The sequence below is a fragment of the Tupaia chinensis genome, unplaced genomic scaffold (genome assembly GCF_000334495.1).
Source record: "Tupaia chinensis unplaced genomic scaffold, TupChi_1.0 Scaffold145592_1, whole genome shotgun sequence".
Taxonomy (NCBI): domain Eukaryota; kingdom Metazoa; phylum Chordata; class Mammalia; order Scandentia; family Tupaiidae; genus Tupaia; species Tupaia belangeri.
In genome coordinates this window covers 1,607,776-1,628,125 of record NW_006205449.1, presented here as the reverse complement: position 1 = coordinate 1,628,125, position 20,350 = coordinate 1,607,776, and the positions used below count along the sequence as shown (strand labels likewise).

Sequence of the window (20,350 nt, the reverse complement as noted above, 5' to 3'; positions counted from 1 at the left end):
TTTTTGATTATGACCATTTTAGTGAGTTTGAAGTACTCTCTCATTATAGTTTTGATGTGCATTTCTCTGATAACTAATGATGTGGAGTATTTTTTCACGTGCTTATTGGCCATTTTTATTTTTCCCTGGAAAAGTGTAGATTCAGAGTCTCTTTTTTTCCCCTCATTTTAAAATTAGTTTATCTTTTTATTGGTTCATAAGAGTTCTCAGAATGCAAGTCCCTTATCAGATACACAATTAGCAAAAAATTTTTTTTCCCATTCTATGTGTTCTTTTCACTTTGTTGATAGTGAAGCACAGTCTCTAAAAATTTTTCATTTTTGTGAAGTCCAAATTACGTATTTTTATTGTTTATGCTTTTTTTGCCATATTATTATCATTTTTTTTTCTTTTTATGGATAGGTTTTTGCTATAGGGCGTGTGTGCTTGCCAGACAGACAGAGAGACAGAGAGACAGAAAGCGAGAAATCACCCCCCAGGGGGGATGGCCACGCCGCAATCCCTTCTCCTCCATTCTCCTCTCGGGATCTTCGGCACGCATGCACACGCGCCCAGTGTGACTTTAAGCCACCGGGTCCGGGACTCGAACCACGGTTGACTACGTGGGAGTCCAGCAACATAGCCATTACGCTAACTGCTGGCCCCACCATATTATTATCATTTTTAAGGTTTATTTATTCCAGGAGTCTGAAAGTGGGGTGCAGATGGCATCCCCAACAGGGTCCTCACACTGCAGTCCACCCTAGCCTGCGGCCAGCCTTGGATCATGGGCAAGTGTGTGCCTGGTGTCCTTGGACAGGTCTCTGGTGACCCGGGAATCTTCCTACATGCGACTGCCTTGCAGAACATTGTGTTTTACTGCTGTGCAGCTGTCCGGCCCCCTGTACATGTTAGTTTTGTTCCCTACTTTTAGTAGAGTCAAAACAACAGGATTCACTTGATTTTGGCATTCTTATAGAAAAATAATTGAAGTAGTTAAAAATAGTTGTCATTAATTTGAGGCCATAATACATCGATGGTCTTTTTATTAATATAAAATCAGATGGCATTTTAGCTGAAAATTCCAGTCATGGTATAATGAAAATAGAAAATGATGTTTTAATTGAATTAAATAGCATAATGAAAAATAAAGTCAATGTTATTGATTTTAAAGCATTTTATTCACTAAATTTTCTTTTCTCAAAATTTACTCCATTAATTCTTCTCTACCATTGACATTTCCCCTTGCTGTTAACCTTTAGGCAGTGCAAAATGAATGTTAGATAAGGAAATGAATGATTGACACCTGTAAGAGGAGTGACTTTTTTCTTTAGCTAAAGAGCTCGAGTGTGAGAGGTGATATATTATGAGATTATACATGTTCATTGGAAGAGTCATGAGATGGCTTTTTGCTTTCTGTAAAAAGATGAAGGAATTGTTTTAAATTTTTTTTTTTTTAAGAAAGATTTTTGTTATAGTGTGCATATGCTTGCTGGAGAGGCAGAGAGACAGAAAATGAGAAATTATCCCTCAGGTTGGATGGCCATGCTACAATCCCTTCTTCTCCATTCTCGTCTTGGGATCTTGAGCACATGGGTACGTGTGCCTGGCATGAGTTTTAAGTTGCTGGGTCCAGGACTCAAGCCGCGGTCGACTACATGGAAGTCCAGCAATGTAACCATTATGCCATCTGCTGGTCACTAAAATTACAGTTCTTTTACACTCTTGCTCAGGCTTCTGTGGGAGGCTAAAGAGAAGGCCTAACTTCCAGATTTGTATCACAATAATTGTTTTAATATGTTTTACAGATTGTTATGGAAACATAACTTGAAAATAGGTTTTCTCTATTTAAACAAAAATAAAAAACTGAAATATGTTGGTATATTTAAAACATGGGAGTTCATTTGCAAGCTTTTCAGAGTGTTGCTTTTTCTATCAAGATACCGTAGTAGAGCTTCCTGGGATGATGTGGTGTTTCCAGAATCTAATTTCATGCTTTTAATAAAGGACTTATGCTTGTGAACAAATTTATATAAATGTAAATTTTGTTGAGGCCAGTTTCATGACATTTTTTTCCTCCAGTTTCAGACTAGTTTCTGTGTCTTGTTTGTTTGTTTGTTTTTGTCATAGGGTGCTTATACTCCCCAGAGAGAGAGACAGAAGGAAAGTGAGAAATCACCGCCCTGCGGGTGGGGTGGGAGATTGCCCTGCTGCCCTGCTGCAGTCCCTTCTCTTACAGTCTCCTCTCAGGATTTTGGGCGTGCACATGTGCCCAGCATAATTTTTAAGCCACTGGATCTGGGACTCGGACTGCAGTCAGCCTTGTGGGAATCCAGCACTTTAACCACCATGCCACCTGCTGGTCCTGTGCGTGTTTTTTTTTTTTTTTTTTTTTTTAATGTTCAGAGGTTTAATTAATGCCACATTTCTTTACTTCACAGGTTATGAGTGCCAAGTGAGCCACCTTTGACCCAGGAAACACCATCAGCACTGTTAATGATGAATTCTGAGAATAAACCTGAGAATGACGAAGATGAAAATATAAACAAAGAAGCCAAAGGCTCGAGAAATATTTCTTCCCTTAATGAAGATTGTGAGCCTGTATCTGATGTGATAGCAAATTCCTCTGAGAATTCCATGAACAAAAGAGTGTTTTCAGACTCATCAAACACAGACAGTGTCGTTGCAGCAGAAGATAGAAATAAACATGCTTCCAAACGAGTGAAGTTAGATGAGGCCGAGGCCCTTAAACCTGGAGAGCCAGGTGTCCATGGGCCAGAGGCTTCTGAGAGCTCAGGCACAGGAGTGGATGTCTTGGGAAGCAGGACAGTGCGGGAGGCCCTTCTGAAGGACTGCTCAGATGGAGATGCACGTCCGTCTGATGCCTTCTCCCCTTGCGGCTTTAGCACTATTGATACTTTTTCTCTGAAAACTGATACTGAAAAAAAGTCTACTAGGGACATGGTTTCCTGTGATTTAGAAAGAGCATCTCCTGTCCCTGTGAAGGAAGCTAGTGTTGGTTGTACCGTTGGGTCTGTGGAGACAGTTCTCAAGTGCAGCATTTGTGGCTCTTTGTTTTCCTCTTGCTCTGATTTGGAAAAACATGCGGAATGTCATGTGCCACAGTCCAAGGAACATACCTGCTGCCACTGTGGCCATGAAGCGGACAGCAGCTCGGCTCTGCACGTGCACACGAGGCAGACACATGGGCTGCAGAAGGCCTTTGCTTGTGATCTCTGTGGCTTTCAGTGTGTGGAAGAAAACCTGCTACATGCACATTATCTTGGCAAAACACATCTCCGGCGTCAGAATCTGGCTGCTCGTGGCGGATTCATACACATCTTAACAAAACAACCTTTTCCTAAAAAGCCGTGTACAGTGGGAACAAGAAATGTTCAAGCAAAACCAAGAGTGTCTAAACCAATAGTAAAGAAAAGCGATTCAAAAGGATTACGAAATGTTGGGAGCAAATTTCAAGGTCTTAGAGGGAGCATTTCTAAACAACGTGGTGATAGCAGTGAGCTTCCTGTTGAAGTGATGTCATCCCAGAGTACTTCATCAGAAAACTCAGAGATTGTTGGGGAAAATGTTACTTCCCTGGGTCAAAAGCCCGAACACCAGAACGAAAAGCTCAGCACCTTAGTAATCTCAGAGGGGCTCTCAGATAAGATGGAAAAAAATACCCTACAGACAGCACACAGTATCAGTCCAACCTCAAGGCCAAGACCTGAGCGGAATATTCTAATGCTGGGTAATAGCCTTCGACGACGAAGCAGCACTTTCACCTTGAAGGGCCAGACAAAGAAACGGCTTAACCTTTTAGGAATGAACAAACGAGGCACAAATGAAACTCAGAGGATGTACATGAAACACTTGAGAGCACAAATGAAAACAAGCGACTCAGAGTCAATGTCAAAAAAAATGGAAATGAGCAGCAATGTCCAGAGCTTGTGTGTGACTACCTCAGAAACCCAGGAACCGATGCAGGACAAGAGAAACTCCCATCTTCTGGGTTCCACTCAGCTGGACTCCTTGGCAGTGAAGCCCGCGTCTGACCCTCAGCTGCTGTATACGTGTATAGATTGTGGTCAGATAGCTGCAAATAGTGTGGATCTGGAGACCCATGTGAGGAGGTGCCATGCACAAGAGACGAAGTTTTACTGCCAGACTTGCGGCATTTCCACTGTGTCAAGAAAGGACTTAGATGAACATTTGCACAGTAACCAGCATCAGCAAACTGCTTCTGTCCTCAGCTGTCAGTGTTGTTCATTTATTTCCTTGAATGAAACAAATCTTCGAGATCACATGAAGGAAAAGCACAGTATGGGTTTTCTTTGCACCCCTTGCAATCTGTTCTTCTTGTCTGAGAAAGACATGGAAGAACACAGAGCAACTGAAAGGCATGTTAGTTCATTGGTTCAGCCAGAGACTTCTCAATCACTTAACAGTGATTTGGTTTTACAAACTTTACCTTTAAGTACTTTAGAATCAGAAAACACAAAAGATTCTGTGAGTCAGTCAGGCAAAGCAGTTCAGGAAGAACCTAAGTCCAGAGTAAGCCATGGAAATGAAGTAAGGCATTCCAGTAAGCCTCAGTTTCAATGTAAGAAATGTTTTTATAAAACAAGATCTTCCACTGTTCTCACAAGACACATAAAGCTTCGGCATGGCCAAGACTATCACTTTCTTTGTAAAGCATGTAATCTTTATTCATTGAGCAAAGAAGGAATGGAGAAACACATTAAAAGAAGTAAGCATCTTGAAAATGCTAAGAAAAATAATATTGGCTTAAGCTTTGACGAATGTATTGAAAGGGTATGTATAGGTGCAAATGACAAAAAAGAAGAATTTAATGTTTCTGGAAGTGGAAAGATTGAAGGCCATGCAGGTGTACAGGAGCATTCCTATCTTGAGAAGAGCATACTAACTCATAAGGAACTGTCACAGTCTGGTAGTGTCGTCACCAAAGATGATGAATTAGCTTTGGCCACCACTCCAAAGAGAGGGAGACCTAAAGGCAATGTCTCACGGACATGTTCACACTGTGGGCTTTTGGCCTCTAGTATTACAAATTTGACCGTTCATATCAGACGAAAACACAGTCACCAATATAGTTACTTATGCAAGGTATGTAAATACTATACTGTAACTAAGGGAGATATGGAACGTCATTGTGCCACCAAAAAACATAAAGGACGGGTCGAAGTAGAAGCAAATGGAAAACAAAGTTCAGATATCGTTGTTGGCCCCGAAGGGGGTAATCTGGAAGCCTGTAGAAGGAACACCAGTTTAGCAGCAGTCATTTCAGATGAACCTACTAACAAGTTGACTGAGTCCGATCCCTCTGTTATAGAGAAGCCAGTGGTAGGTCATGGGAATCCAGCTGAAGTAGAAGTTGAAAATGTATTTCCTTCTATAGATGGGGAAGTTAATAGTCATCTTACTGCTAAAAAGGAGCAAGTGTCTGTAGAGCCAGATGACCTTCTCCAAGAGGGAGATGCATATTCCCAGGGAGATGTTACCAGTTCAGGTGATAATAAGTGTGTACACTGTGAGTTTAGTGCTCACTCTCCTGCTTCTCTAGAGCTGCATGTAAAACGGAGACATACAAAAGAGTTTGAGTTTTATTGCATGGCATGTGATTACTATGCGGTGACTCGTCGGGAGATGACTAGGCACGCAGCAACAGAGAAGCACAAAACGAAAAGACAGTCTTATCTCAACCCTTCCAGTGTAGAAGCAGGGTCCTCAGAAATGGCCAAAAACATCATTATACCCGAAGAGGAACAGCAAGCAAATTCTGAGGAATTTCAAATAATTGCAGACCAACCATCTGACAGTCTTCGATCTAGAAATGGTACTGGTAGTTCCGTTTTAGACGAGAATACTAATTTAGATATGTCAAAGGTATTTTGTGCTTCTGACTCTGTAGAAATTGAGACGGAAGAATCGAATTTTAGCGAAGACCATTCCTTTTGTGAGACTTTCCAGCAGTCACTTGGCAAGGAAAAAGTTATGAAACCAGAGGAGATGGTGCCCCTTACTATTTCCTCTAATTATGGCTCCCCAAATAAATTTCAAAATGGAAATTTAGGAAGCTCAGCTTCAAATTGTGAAATAGCAAAGAAAAACCATGAGATGTTGACTGATGTTGGTAGTCCCCATCTGCGTTGTGGGAGTGTTGGAGAAAGTACAGGAGGTGGTGGAGGTAAAGTGCTTCACAAACAGCTGTGTCCAGGAGTTCTGGAGGGAGAGCAGTCAGCTGAGAGCACCACACCTGTGGTGATGAGGATAGCAAGAGAACAGCTCAACCCAGATAGCGGTGGACAAAACCAAGTTCCGCATGCGCACGGTTCAGAGGATTTGAAAAGTGTGCAAGGAGATCCCATTCTAGAGAATAAGGAACTTTTGATGAATTCACAACATGAAACTAAAATGATTTTGGAAGAGGATGGCCCAGCTTCTGATAGCACAGTTGAAAGTAGCGATGTTTATGAAACTATAATCAGTATTGATGATAAAGGGCAGGCCATGTATAGTTTTGGCCGGTTTGATTCTTCCATCATTAGAATCAAGAACTCTGAAGATGGTGAATTGATGGACCAGTCTGAAGAGGGTCTGTTGGCAATGGGAGTGAGAATCAGTGAGTTGCCCTTGAAGGACTGTACTCAAGGCTTGAAAAAGAAGAAAGCTGAAGGCACTTCCTTTGGTGAATCTACACGTATTCGTTGTGATGACTGTGGCTTCTTAGCAGATGGACTGAGTGGACTGAATGTTCACATAGCCATGAAGCATCCTACAAAAGAGAAACACTTTCACTGTTTACTGTGTGGAAAATCATTCTATACAGAAAGCAACCTTCATCAGCATTTGGCAAGTGCTGGTCATATGAGAAATGAACAGGCCAGTGTGGAAGAGCTTCCAGAAGGGGGGGCCACCTTCAAATGTGTCAAGTGCACAGAGCCGTTTGATTCAGAACAGAATTTATTTCTACATATTAAAGGACAGCATGAGGAATTGCTGCGGGAGGTGAATAAGTATATAGTGGAAGACACTGAGCAAATCAACCGTGAGAGAGAGGAGAACCAGGGCAACGTTTGCAAGTATTGTGGGAAGATGTGTCGAAGTAGCAATTCCATGGCATTTCTGGCACACATTCGCACTCATACAGGTAGGTGCGCTCTGCAGGCAACTCATGCCCACCTGTGTAAATAATGGTAACATCTCGACATGCGTTCCCATCCAGAGATGGAGTGCAGCCTGCATTTGCTTGTTGGCCCTTCATCTGACCCACACTCCACTGCTCTGTGGTCCTCTGGGTGTTTGTAGTAAGTTCTTGTAGACACCTAACATTTCTAGAAGCAATTAAGCTTTAGTGATTCTGAAGGCAGGTTCTCTGACAGGTTTCTTTTTGTTTTGTCAAAAAACCTAGTCACCATGATGCTTTTGTTAAAATTCCTGGTTTGTTACGCTCCTTAGGCCATTAAGTTGTTTCTAAGTCCTGATTATTTCATTTTCCAAAGTATTCATTGAACAGAAGACATGTGAAATGGCTTTTGATGACTGGCATAATAAAATTTTATTTTAGTTTCAGGAATTTAAAAATATTCATCACCAGATATTTTCTATCTGAAAGTGTACCTGCTAGACAATAAGAATTCTGGCCTCAAAGATCAAAATTAACACTTTTCAAAGTTAGTATGTACTGGGATTTTGGTTTCATGGAGGTAACACCTGATATAGTCTGTGTGCTCTGTCACATTTAGTGTTCTACTTTAATGTTTAATTTTAGGTAGAAATCTAAAAAACATTTTATTTTTGTGGGAAATGCATAAGCTACTGTTCTAAATTTATGTAAAAATTCACTGCACTGTTTCTATAAACCTGCCATACATTCTTTATTTTAAATAGACAGCTTTTCTAAATCATTGTGCTCTGCTTAGACAAGTTCTGTCTCCATGGTTGAATTTATGAGTGGATTTGAATAATAAATTCACATTTCAATGAACATATTTTCATTAAAACTGTAAGGTTTATTTTACTGTACTTTTAAATAATGGCTTATTATTAAAGCTATACTTTAAATTCATGCAGTTTTTGAAACTTAGTGCATGGTTACAAGGAGGAAGACAAAAGCATATGAAGCATTATATCCAGTTTAGGGTGATTAAAGATAAATAGATTTTTCATTGGAGAGAGTAACAAGGCAACCTGTGTAAGATGAATCTTGGTAAATATAAGCATTGTGTCCTTGATCCCACGTCCTCCGTGCAGTAGAACCATCTTCCTACTTGGGGGCTAAGTGCAAACACTTGTTTGTATTATTAGTACATCTGTCGCTACCTTGTTGCTGCGCACTTTCTGAAACGATAGGGCTTTAGAAACCAGGCTTGTTCACATGCGCTGAAAATATGTACTTTCTTAATATGCCCTCTTAAGACAGATAAAACTGAATAAAACTAAGAGGAAGATGCTAATGGAACTCTTTTTAGAATTCTTTATGCAACTGTCTGGTCAAGACATGTTGCTTATAATTGATGTGTCCATTACTTGAATTCTCTTGTAATTATAGTCAATAAGTCTTGTAAATGTGTTAAAGCTCACTAAAAGCATACAAATTCAAGAACAGAGTAAGGCTAATAATTTAAAATAATCAATGTAGGCATTTCAGCACTTAATTTCCCTTGTGTGTTGATAGCTGATCATTCTTAATCCATTAAGATTTATTTAGTCGTTTACAATGCAAAATAGGTTTGCACTGGTCACTTGTGCCATTTGAAAATGTCCACCAGGTTAAGTGCAGAATGTAGTCCATTAGTCTTCCTTGACTATATGTATTAATTGCATTTAAAATCAAGTTAATGTGGATGTGAAAGTGAGGTAACTATCAATATGTGACAAAGTAACCCTACTTATATAAGTTACATCATTGATTGTAACATTTAGTAAAAGTTAGCATACTTTTTTCTTTAACATCTTGTGTTTGTCTTATCAGCAAGTACATTTTATTGTGCTTTGAAATGCCACAAAGGGCCGTGTTCCTGAGTACACAGTACCAGTGTACCATTCCAAGTTTGCAGGTCATTTTTGGTGGGAAGTTGGTCTCCAGGATTTAATCTAAGGGTAATTCACATTTCAATGAACATATTTTCATTAAAACTGTAAGGTTTATTTTACTGTACTTTTAAATAATGGCTTATTATTAAAGCTATACTTTAAATTCATGCAGTTTTTGAAACTTAGTGCATGGTTACAAGGAGGAAGACAAAAGCATATGAAGCATTATATCCAGTTTAGGGTGATTAAAGATAAATAGATTTTTCATTGGAGAGAGTAACAAGGCAACCTGTGTAAGATGAATCTTGGTAAATATAAGCATTGTGTCCTTGATCCCACGTCCTCCGTGCAGTAGAACCATCTTCCTACTTGGGGGCTAAGTGCAAACACTTGTTTGTATTATTAGTACATCTGTCGCTACCTTGTTGCTGCGCACTTTCTGAAACGATAGGGCTTTAGAAACCAGGCTTGTTCACATGCGCTGAAAATATGTACTTTCTTAATATGCCCTCTTAAGACAGATAAAACTGAATAAAACTAAGAGGAAGATGCTAATGGAACTCTTTTTAGAATTCTTTATGCAACTGTCTGGTCAAGACATGTTGCTTATAATTGATGTGTCCATTACTTGAATTCTCTTGTAATTATAGTCAATAAGTCTTGTAAATGTGTTAAAGCTCACTAAAAGCATACAAATTCAAGAACAGAGTAAGGCTAATAATTTAAAATAATCAATGTAGGCATTTCAGCACTTAATTTCCCTTGTGTGTTGATAGCTGATCATTCTTAATCCATTAAGATTTATTTAGTCGTTTACAATGCAAAATAGGTTTGCACTGGTCACTTGTGCCATTTGAAAATGTCCACCAGGTTAAGTGCAGAATGTAGTCCATTAGTCTTCCTTGACTATATGTATTAATTGCATTTAAAATCAAGTTAATGTGGATGTGAAAGTGAGGTAACTATCAATATGTGACAAAGTAACCCTACTTATATAAGTTACATCATTGATTGTAACATTTAGTAAAAGTTAGCATACTTTTTTCTTTAACATCTTGTGTTTGTCTTATCAGCAAGTACATTTTATTGTGCTTTGAAATGCCACAAAGGGCCGTGTTCCTGAGTACACAGTACCAGTGTACCATTCCAAGTTTGCAGGTCATTTTTGGTGGGAAGTTGGTCTCCAGGATTTAATCTAAGGGTTTTTTTTTTTCTTGGAATGTGTTAAAAACAAATTGCTTCTCTGATACTTTGCTTAGTCCATGAAATAGTCATCCAGGGACTGTTATTAATGGTTAACTGGAAAAGGGCTTACTCTTCCAATCCCTGTTTTCATATTTTGTGATTTACTATATATTTTATGTAACCTTTTCTTCTCATCCCTGGTACGATAAAAGTGCTGTGAGAAATAAATGAGTTTGGGTTATTGAGAAGGGGAGAAAAGCACCCTCATTTTCCTGTGCGTTTGCTGGGGGTGGGGTGAAGTAGGAGCAGAGGCGCAGTCGTCTTCACACTGCATTAGTAGGACTGACCTGCTCATTTTCTCTCTGCATTATCCGGTTAAAGCTCTTATTTCCTATAACGTGGACGAGACCATTAAACTACAGGACTGTCTGAAGCCATTCAGTTTATGACTCAGGTCACTTCTGCCATTTGCAAACACTCAACTTGCCAGGAGATAGAAGTGTGTGACTGTTCTGAAAAACTCCGAAGTTAGGGCTAGAGTGTTTGAAACTCAGTCTCGACAGTTGACATGGATGACAGATCACTAGGAGAGTCAGTTTGCAGACTTTTAGGCTGGTGAGAAGGGACTGTCCTGCGTTCACTGCTTCATCTCTGCACCTCCTGAGTGGGTGACTGTCAGTGTTTGTGGGATGAATGAGTAACGAGTGGATGGACGAATGCAGGAACACAGTGAGAACGCTCAGATGTTGAGGGAAGACTGTGGAATCAAGGCTTCAGTTGAGAAGCGGTAGGTGATAGGTGATGCGTGTCTTTCTTCATGCCTTCCAGGCCTAAGGGGCTCATTAGACTTTTCGTTTCAGTGTTAGTGTTGCATCCAGGCATGCATAGCGATGAGTTACGACTGGTAGTTGAGGAATGCCCATAGGTCTGAGTGAGGAGCTAGTTTTCGAAGGCTTTGGGATTCTTTTGATAAAATAGTAAGGTACTAGAAAGCTAGAGAGCCCCTTTAGTTTTTCTCTTTCAAAAAACTTCGCAGACCAAATTAAAACACAGGATGCCAATGAAGATACTGTTCCTGTATTCTGGAGCTATTTACAATGATATTGGCAGTTTGTAAGAATCAAAATGCACCTGAGTAAAATACAAATTTACGAATATGCGACTTTACCAATTTTGCCTTATAAGCACTACCTATATTCATTTTAGATTGTGTACAGCAGGCTTAAAAATGTAAACTTTATTGGTTATGAAAAAATTTAAAAAGTAAAAAGGGATAGTTTTTTTTATACAGACGAGTATTCTACTAGTCTTTGAGTTTTTATGGCACAAAAAGGAAATGTTAACACAGTCTACTGTGAATATATGCCGTGAAAAATGACCTAGGCCTCAGTGATTCGGGGCAAGGCCGTCAACAAAATAAACTCATTTATGTGTGTCAACACACAGTGGTAGCTACCACCGAGACCTGCAAAGCTGAAGCGTTCCACAAAGGAGCCTGGCACAGTGCATTGAAAACACCGCGGACCTCTCGTCCAGCCTGGGCTGGCATCTGTGTCCCAAGAGGAGGACTAGGCACCATGCAGGTGGTGAGAGCAGAGGGGAGACTCACCCCAGGAGAGAGTTTACACTTGTTACCAAAATTGAGATAGAAATACTGGGAGAACTTTGTCTCCTTTGTTTGGAGTCCTGATGTTACTGTTCATCATTTTGTAATTACCCTGTTATCTTTAAAGCATTTTAATTTAAGGCACAGGTTATTCTCCTATGCTTTTCTTTTCACAAGTCCCTTTATGGAGTTCTGTGACTCCATGAAATGTTTCAAAGTAGTGATAGGCTTAGTTTCATCAGAATCATTTAAATAAACTGTAGTTTCTAATGTGATTGATAGAACCTGATTGCTGTAAGCTGCAGTCTCAACCTGCTTTTGACATTTAAACATATAAACCTGACTAGATAGAACCATTCAGGTGCTAAATATATTTTACATCTACTTCTAACAGTAGAAATGGGAGTATTAAGAGATCTGGCTTCATTGTCATTGAACTGTGAAATATTCAACCTTGTCTGCCCGTGCTTAGTACTGTTGACTTTTTTATTTCTGTTGGAAGATTAAAATTAAATGCTTCACTTTTTTTTGTCAGCTTTTGGGAATTAAATTGAAATTTAAGACTCTAAAATTTTTTACTGAGTGCTTCAATTTCAACCAAGTATTCTTGGAAGGTTTTTTTTTTTCCCCCCAAGGGCACTGCACAAAGGTTCATTGATCAAATATGATTCATTGCCTTTTTTTTATTTGAGCTTTTTTTGTATATTTATTAAAGTTCACATATTTCATATTTTATCTGACTATATTAGAAGTGCTATTTCACCAAATAGGTACTAAACATGATATGAAAAATCTGGAAACATATTGTACTGATTTTAAACGGTGGTTCTTATGATTTTGATATATTTATTTGAAGATGTAGTGGCTAGACTGTTGGAAAATGATGTGTAGACACATTTTGTACTTTAAACCAATGTTTCTCACTCATGTGGTAATGGCTAGCAATTAGTGACTACATTCTGGTTACAGTCTCGTCTAATATGACAGCAAGTTTGGTGACTTCGGGATTCTTTTATTTTTTTTCAGTTTTGATTACAGATTCATCTTATTTCCTTAGGAATGATTAAAACTAATTTTTGTTGCTATTATGTTTTCATGGTGAGATATTTGTTCTTGAAGTCACAAATCATCAAAATGTCACTACTTTGGCTTGCTGAATCATCATGGACTTTCTGACTATAAAATCATAAAAGCATGTTTTATTCACTATTTTCATACACTGCATGCTGTTAAAATCATAATACAGTGAGTGGCTTGGGATAAATGTAAAAAAGTTGGAAGTACTATTGTTAATGTGAATAAATTCAAATCTGGAAAAATGAGAAGAATGGGAGCTATCTAGTGAGAAAAGTATTTGGTGGTAAATATCTTTTTAAAATTTTCAATTACTCTGTATACATTTGTGTTTTGAAAATGTTCTGTTTTAAATATTGCGTGACTTTAAGAGCTTTTTTTTGTGAATTGTAGGAAAAATATTCAAAATTATTTAGCTCATCTCAGCTACTGGTACTGCTCAACAGTGTCACTTTTGACTTTCAATCTCAGAATGTTATTGAAAGTTGGAAAGGCTCACTGACACGTTCGAGTCTTCTGGGTTGAATAATTATAGAATCAAGTCTATTCATGTTATAAATGAATGCAAGTATTCCATTTTTGGGAGAGGAATTCTTAATTAGATTAAAGGTATGATTTAAGATTTAGCCCTCTTTTAAAAATTATCCATAATATATTATTCAAATTCAAATCATATTTTATGTTAAATTTACTCAGGATCAAAACCATTCAAGTGCAAGATATGCCATTTTGCAACAGCTCAGCTTGGAGATGCCAGAAACCATGTGAAAAGGCACCTTGGGATGAGGGAATACAAGTGTCATGTCTGTGGGTGAGTAAATTGAAGCCATCTCTGCCTCTGAACCAGGAAGCGTGTGCAGGATATCCATTGTTTAAGAATTCAAAACTGATATGAGTAAGAGTGGCTAAAATTATGCATGCGTATCCTCCTTTCCATTGTTATGGTAAATTCCTTAAATACAGTTATGACATTCTTCTCCCACTTCTAATCCTGTACTGAAGATGAGCAATTTTATGGGCTACAAGGTCAATTTGAACCTGTAATCTGTAAATTGACTAAATTATAGGATGTTCATTCACATTGCCAGGGAGAACTATAAATTCCATTTAAAGACATAAAAAATACATAATATAACTTGAGGAGTGTGTGTATATGTTTTTTTTCTTCTTGCTATACTGCTTAAATTTTAATCACATTAATGGCTCTTTGGATCCATTGGACATATTTCATAAGGAAAAAGACAAGAATTTAATTTCAGAAGGCTGATTACTAATTATTATAGGGAAGAGGTGTGAAAAAACACTGAAACAGTGTATAATGTGTTTTTGTGCAACTTTGTTTTAAAACTTGTTTCATTTTTTTAGTTAATGGTTCTCTGAGCAGTCATTCTCAATGTTTAATTGTCATTCAAATGTGTTATATTTAATAGAAAGCACTGAGGTGCTTCAATGCAAACTAATTAATTTAGCAGAAATGTTTAAAAGGTTTTAAAATTATATGGCATGTATGGTATATCGTAAGACATTCAAAGGTGGATTTTAATACCCTATTTCTGATTAAAAATATATTTTAATATTATATTGAGGAAATTAACTAAGAAGTGCATCCTATAAAAACACTTGGTGTGAAACCTGAGAAACCTGCTGTTCTTGTGGCTGATTCACAAACGGGCTCCAGTACGTTATGCCATGTCTACCTGTCCTGTTCGGGTTATTTTTTTAGTAGAAGATTCTTTAGGTTGATACTACCACGTAAATATCTTTTAGGTCAGAAACGGGTTCTGCTTTTTGTAGGACAGCACATTTCTTCCTAGGATGCAGTTGCATTTTTTGACCCTTACTATATAGTTTTGCAGATAACTTTGCAAGCAGTTATATTAACCATAGTCTGTGATTTATTCATTGGCAGAATTGATGGTTCAGTGACTTGCAGCTAAAGTAAATGAAGATGAACCTTTGCCCTGAAGCTCCCTGAAGATCAGTGGGAGAATGAGTTTTGTTACTACTGATTTTAGCTGCAAGGGTCAAGTGCCAAATGGTTCATTTTAATTGCTCCAGGTCCTGGAATTTTAAAAGATACCTCATGTGTTGTTTTTAACCATACGAGTTATAGGAAGCAGAAGGCTCTGATTCCAGTGAAGATTTGCTTTTAGGTAGTAGTAAGCAATTTCTTCTTCATCTCTGGGAAATAAGTGAACAATTTCTGTATATTCTTAATCTAATCCTATTCTTTTTTTAAAAATTAGAGTAACTAAGAACCTGGAAAGACAGGTAGAATCTTTTCAGAGAACAGTTTCTGACATATATAGTATCAAAAACAATACATAATTAATTGCCTTTAATTGTATGATTTGAACAGTGTATGTACACTTTGCTTAGCTAATTGCTAACCACATACTACTGAAATCTTGCATTAGTTTATTTGATTCTCAAAATACAAGGAATACAGAGAGATACATATTCTCTCTCCCACTCTCGAGAGCTTTATATGGCTGTCTTAGCCATGTGCATGTGTGTATGTAGAACAAGTGCGCTGGATTACGAAATTGTGTCTTTTACAATTGTGTAGCCATTCAGTTTCATCTGATGATGAAATAATAGTTCTCTTTATTTTCTTAAAGTTGATTTGAAAGTTGGATAGCAATAATTTTCACAGAGTATCTATTTTCACAGTGAAACTGAAAGTTCTAAAGAATTCAGTGAACTGAAGAAATGTAGTTGAAACAGAACAATCATGAATTAGATATTTTAATGTTAAAGAAAAATTTATCATAGTTTGTCCTGTATTTCACATGTTTTAAAGGATATAGCAGTACTAAAAATTGAAGTGGAAACAAAAAAGGCAAGAAGTGGCTCTCAGATTAGTGGCAGTAGAGAGCGTTGGTACATTAACATCACTGACAATGTCAATTCATTATCATTGATGGCTAAATAATCTTGGAAATGCTCAGTGGACCTATTAGTTCCTGAACATAAGCAGTTCATGCTGCATTTCTTCATTAGCTTTAATTGCTATAAATTTTACCTTTTAGAAAATCATGCTTTAAAAGGTGAAGTGATCTTTCAGGAACATTAACTCTATAATTTTGTAACAAACAGAGGGTCCTGCACTATGTTTTCTTTTTTATTTTATTTTATTTTGAGTAGTTATATTTTAGTCTCTTTTAGAATTTTATTAATGACCACTTCACTATTTGTGCTGTAAGAAGTTATTGCTCAAGTAGTCCTAATCGACTATTAATATATAAAAATATTGGGCAGGCACACTTTAAATGTGAAATTATTACTTGTAATTCTGACACGTCTTTACTTAGTAACTTCTTGGTTTTCATAAAGAAAAAGCTAGTATTTCATGATGAAATTGAGGGAAAGAACAAATAGTAGATCTTGTTGAGTTGAGCCCAGTAGCTCAGGTTATTTATAATTCCGCTCTTTCATGTCTTTGTATATCTTTGTGTAGGACATTGTCAATGCTCACCAACTATGCATCTTGGGTTTTTCACTAAGACATAGTTTTAGGGTCATGCATCAGCAACTCCCTGACCAAAAAACACTTTTCATGTAAGCTGTCTTACCTATGTTGGCTTTCTCTGAGTCTTTAGGATCAATCCTAAGAGACTGCACGCCTCCCACACTTCATTGGCAAATCTTCGCTACAGTGTGTTGTGGATTTAAATTAATTACAAGAAGTTGAATGTATTAGATGTTTAATTCCTATTAGGTAGGAATTAAAGTGAGGATAGTTAAGATTCAGAATTCAGGATTAAAGTTTTCTTCACCCAAGGTATACTTGCTTATGGCATGGTAACATTTCAGAAATGGATCGCTCTGTTTTTCTTGTTTTACGTATATGTTACAGACTAGAGCCATTTATTTTACTTTCACTTTTAGGAAGAACAGGGTTTTTTTTTGTGTGTGTGTTTTGAATCTGAATTTTTAATGTTTTTCTTGCATCCAAATGTGATCAAGAGAGGAATTTTATGGACTATAATGATATTTGTATTTAGGTACTTAATGGATAGTTAACATGGAAATCTGCCATAGGTCTGACAGACATAGGGTTTAGTGGGAGGGAAAGTAAAAAATAATAGAAAACATTCCTATGTAGAAGTTAATAATTTTATTTCATAATATTATGTTTAAAAATAGGCTAAGTGAATACTTCTACTAAACCTGTCATGTCTTTATTTTTTTCAGTAGTAATGAATTTAAAAATCTCTGTAGTCTAAAAAAAGTCATTTTAGAAATCATGTTTTGTTAAATTCTTTTAAACTTGTCTCAGTTCTCTCTGTGTATGTATAAAATAGTATATGTAATGCTCTCTGCGCAGGGCTTTGTGGCTTAGTAAGTGCCTGGGTGAGCAGTCATCTCTTTGGTGTTCTGTAGCTTGTGAGAGTGTTTATTATCCCCATTTTACAGAGGGAGAGCTTGAGATTAGAGATGTTCTTAGTGATGCATTTGAATTTTGCAATTATTGATGGGCCACTGTTTTTCTTCCTTTTAATTATTTCTTTTCTTCATTTTTTTGGTTTGCTTTTTGTCACATCTGTTTATTGTATTATCAAGTTTAATGTGTACTTGTTTTGGGGCTGGCAGGTGGCATGGTGGTTGAGGTGCTGGACGCCCATGTGGCCAGTTGCAGTTCAAGTACTGGACTGGCAGCTTGAAACTCAGGCTGGGCATGTGTGCGTGCAAGCCCAGGGTCCTGGGTGTGTGTGTGTGTGTGGTTGTTGTGTGGCCATCTTCCCTGGGGGTGATTTCTCACTTTCTGTCTCTCTGGTGAGCAAAAATCTCTCTCTCTCTCTCAAAAAAAAAAAAAAAAAGTACGCACTTGTTTTTCTCTCTAGGCAGTTTGAACTAGCCTGTAACAGATGTAACTTACCTGCTTTCTTCCACTAGCCACTTCAGATTTACTCTCTCTTAAAAAATCGCTTGCACAGCGTTTTATTTTCACGTTCTGGCATTCATGCTCTCTCTGTCTGTGTCTCACTCTTCCCACTTAAAGTTGTGTTCATAATTTTATTTTCCCCCGTTCTCCTTCACATGTTGATGATTGACTTGAGTGATTACCACTGTTACACACACTGAGCACATTCCTATAATAGAAATAGGTGCTTTAAAATTTCAAGATTGTATCATCTTTTCATTAGGATGAGGGGTGTAACATTGATCAACTTGAGTGTTTTTTTCTTTGTTTTCAGTATTAGTTATTTGAAAAGAGTTACCAAAGCCCTGTAATAGGTGTGCAGTCTCAGTTAACACTCAGGAAATGATACCCAAGTTGCGTATGCTGCTCATCAGAAGTGACCCAGTGTGCGTAGTGTAGGGATTGTGTACTCACTGAAGGCTGTCCTGTGCCCAGTCTTGAGCCTTGTGTGTGGAGTTAAACAATCAAGTGGAATTCATTAGGTAATGAGAATAAGGGCATTTTCTAGTCTGTTACCTCTGGGTTTATGAAAATGTTCCAGACATTTAAAAATTGTATATTAATGTGCTTATGAGCTGTTTATTTCTAGTTGGATTAAAAACCTTAAATAGAAAGTTACTAATGCAGTAAAACTGTGTGTGTGTGTGTGTGTGTGTGTGTGTGGCATTACCTAGTTTTTGTGCATTAGAAGGGATCTCTATGTAGATGATTATAATGTCACTTTCTGACCTTTGCAGCTTGAATAATTGTAAATCATTGCTTCATAACGTGTCAGAGAATGTCTGTACTAGGCAATTAAATGGCAGAATATAATAGACCAAATTATTGCCTGTCATGTTTTCAACAACACAGTTAGTATTTGAGTTACACTTAATCATTACGTGCATTAGCAACTTCATTGGAATCCAGCTTCAGGCTGAGCATGAAATGCATTACATTATTTAAACCTCTAATGGTACAAGTCATTTATTTGTGTTGAAGTGTACAACATGCAGAGTTTCATAAAGCAAGGAACACTTGAGAGCTTAATTTATCCAAATCAAAGTCTAAATGCAGATAAACACAAGTGGCAAAAATTAGTAATTTTTATAGGCTGGAAATATTTAAAAATACATGGTTGTGGGTAATTGTAGCAGGAATAAATTAAAATCACTATTTTTAGTTTGCTCCGAGAACTAAAGCTGTGTATACCTAACTCATTAAAGGCACCATGGAACTGAATTTTTTGCTGAACAATTAATTATACCCATCATATCTACAGATGTATCCAAATAAAGTAATATTTGGTTCAGCTGGTTGTTTGGTTAGAGAGATATAGATACAAAAAGTTTGTTTTATATTGTCGCATGAATTACACTTGTAACAATGCACTATCTCACAGTTTTGTAAAAAACATAGTCACTCATTATAAAGAAAACATTACATATTTTATCAATATGGTGATTTAATGCCTTTTGAGGACATAGTTTGTCTTCAGTTTGAAATTTTAAAATGCCATGTAATGATTACTGTCTCTCTTCATGTCAGAAATACAAAGTTAACATTTCTTTATTCTCTGATATTCAGATCTTTGGAATACTCCCCCCCTCCCCAAATTTTCTGTAGGGCGCATGCACTTGCTGAGAGAGAGACAGTGAAAGAGAAAGTGAGAAATCACCCCCAGGGAGGATGACCACACAGCAATTCCTTCTGCATTCTTCTCTTAGGGTTCTTGGCATGGTCTGGGACTCGAACTGCAGTCCAGCCATGTGCAGAGTATTAAGCACCACCTCACCTGGTAGCCTCTGGAATAACTGTTTAATAGTGGATAAACATGTAAAATATATATTTTATGTACAAATCACTCCAAACTTTGAGACTCTAAGACATTTCTGGATTATAATATTCAGATAAAAGCGTCGGTATTATTCCAGTGTATTTTCCCATTAGCTGCTTTGTAAGCTATGAGAGAGTTGGGGTTGGACAGTGGAGTGGGAACAGAGGGAGGGGCCCAGCTAGTCTTCCTGTGAAGGGAGAGCTGTTTTGTACCACCAGACCTTGGTTTCCTTGTTCGTGGTCGAATTTTCTTGAATTTCTGCTGTGGTTGAGTGGAGTCATAGATTTGTTCCAAGACCAGTAATCATCGTGAACCTGTGCCAGAGCAGGGATAAGACTCGAGTTGTCACTTCCTGGTCTGCAGGTGCGACTGTGGCCACTGTCTCCGTGGTCTTTTCCAGTAAGGCATTCATATCTCAGTGGCTTCAGACATTGATTCTTTATTCTGGTTATAAAATGGGTCCGTGGTGATTTTAAAATTCCATTGATCTCAGGATGCCTTGTCCTTCCTGGGCACAGAGGGAGAACAGGGGATAGCTGCTCTCCTGGTCCCTTCACCTTTTCTTCTTGTTAGCCCGTTGGCTATCTCCTTCATTTCCTCCCTTTCTTTCTCTCTCTCTTTTTCTCTTTTTTTTTTTTTTTTTTTTTGGAGAGGTTTTTGCTATAGGGTGTGTGTGCTTGCCAGAAAGACAGAGAGACAGAGTCAG

General features: G+C 37.7%; 1 protein-coding gene across 2 annotated transcripts in view; it reads left to right on the top strand.

The window, feature by feature from the left end:
• ZNF407 (zinc finger protein 407) overlaps positions 1-20,350 on the top strand; it is a 553,482-nt gene that overhangs the window by 48,455 nt on the left and 484,677 nt on the right. For both annotated transcript variants that reach the window (XM_006168115.3, XM_027768125.1), the window contains exons 2-3: positions 2,421-7,150; positions 13,598-13,712. In XM_006168115.3, the coding sequence (XP_006168177.1) occupies positions 2,476-7,150; positions 13,598-13,712 (4,790 nt within the window). In that variant the 5' untranslated portion in view covers positions 2,421-2,475. The remainder of the gene's footprint in view (positions 1-2,420; positions 7,151-13,597; positions 13,713-20,350) is intronic.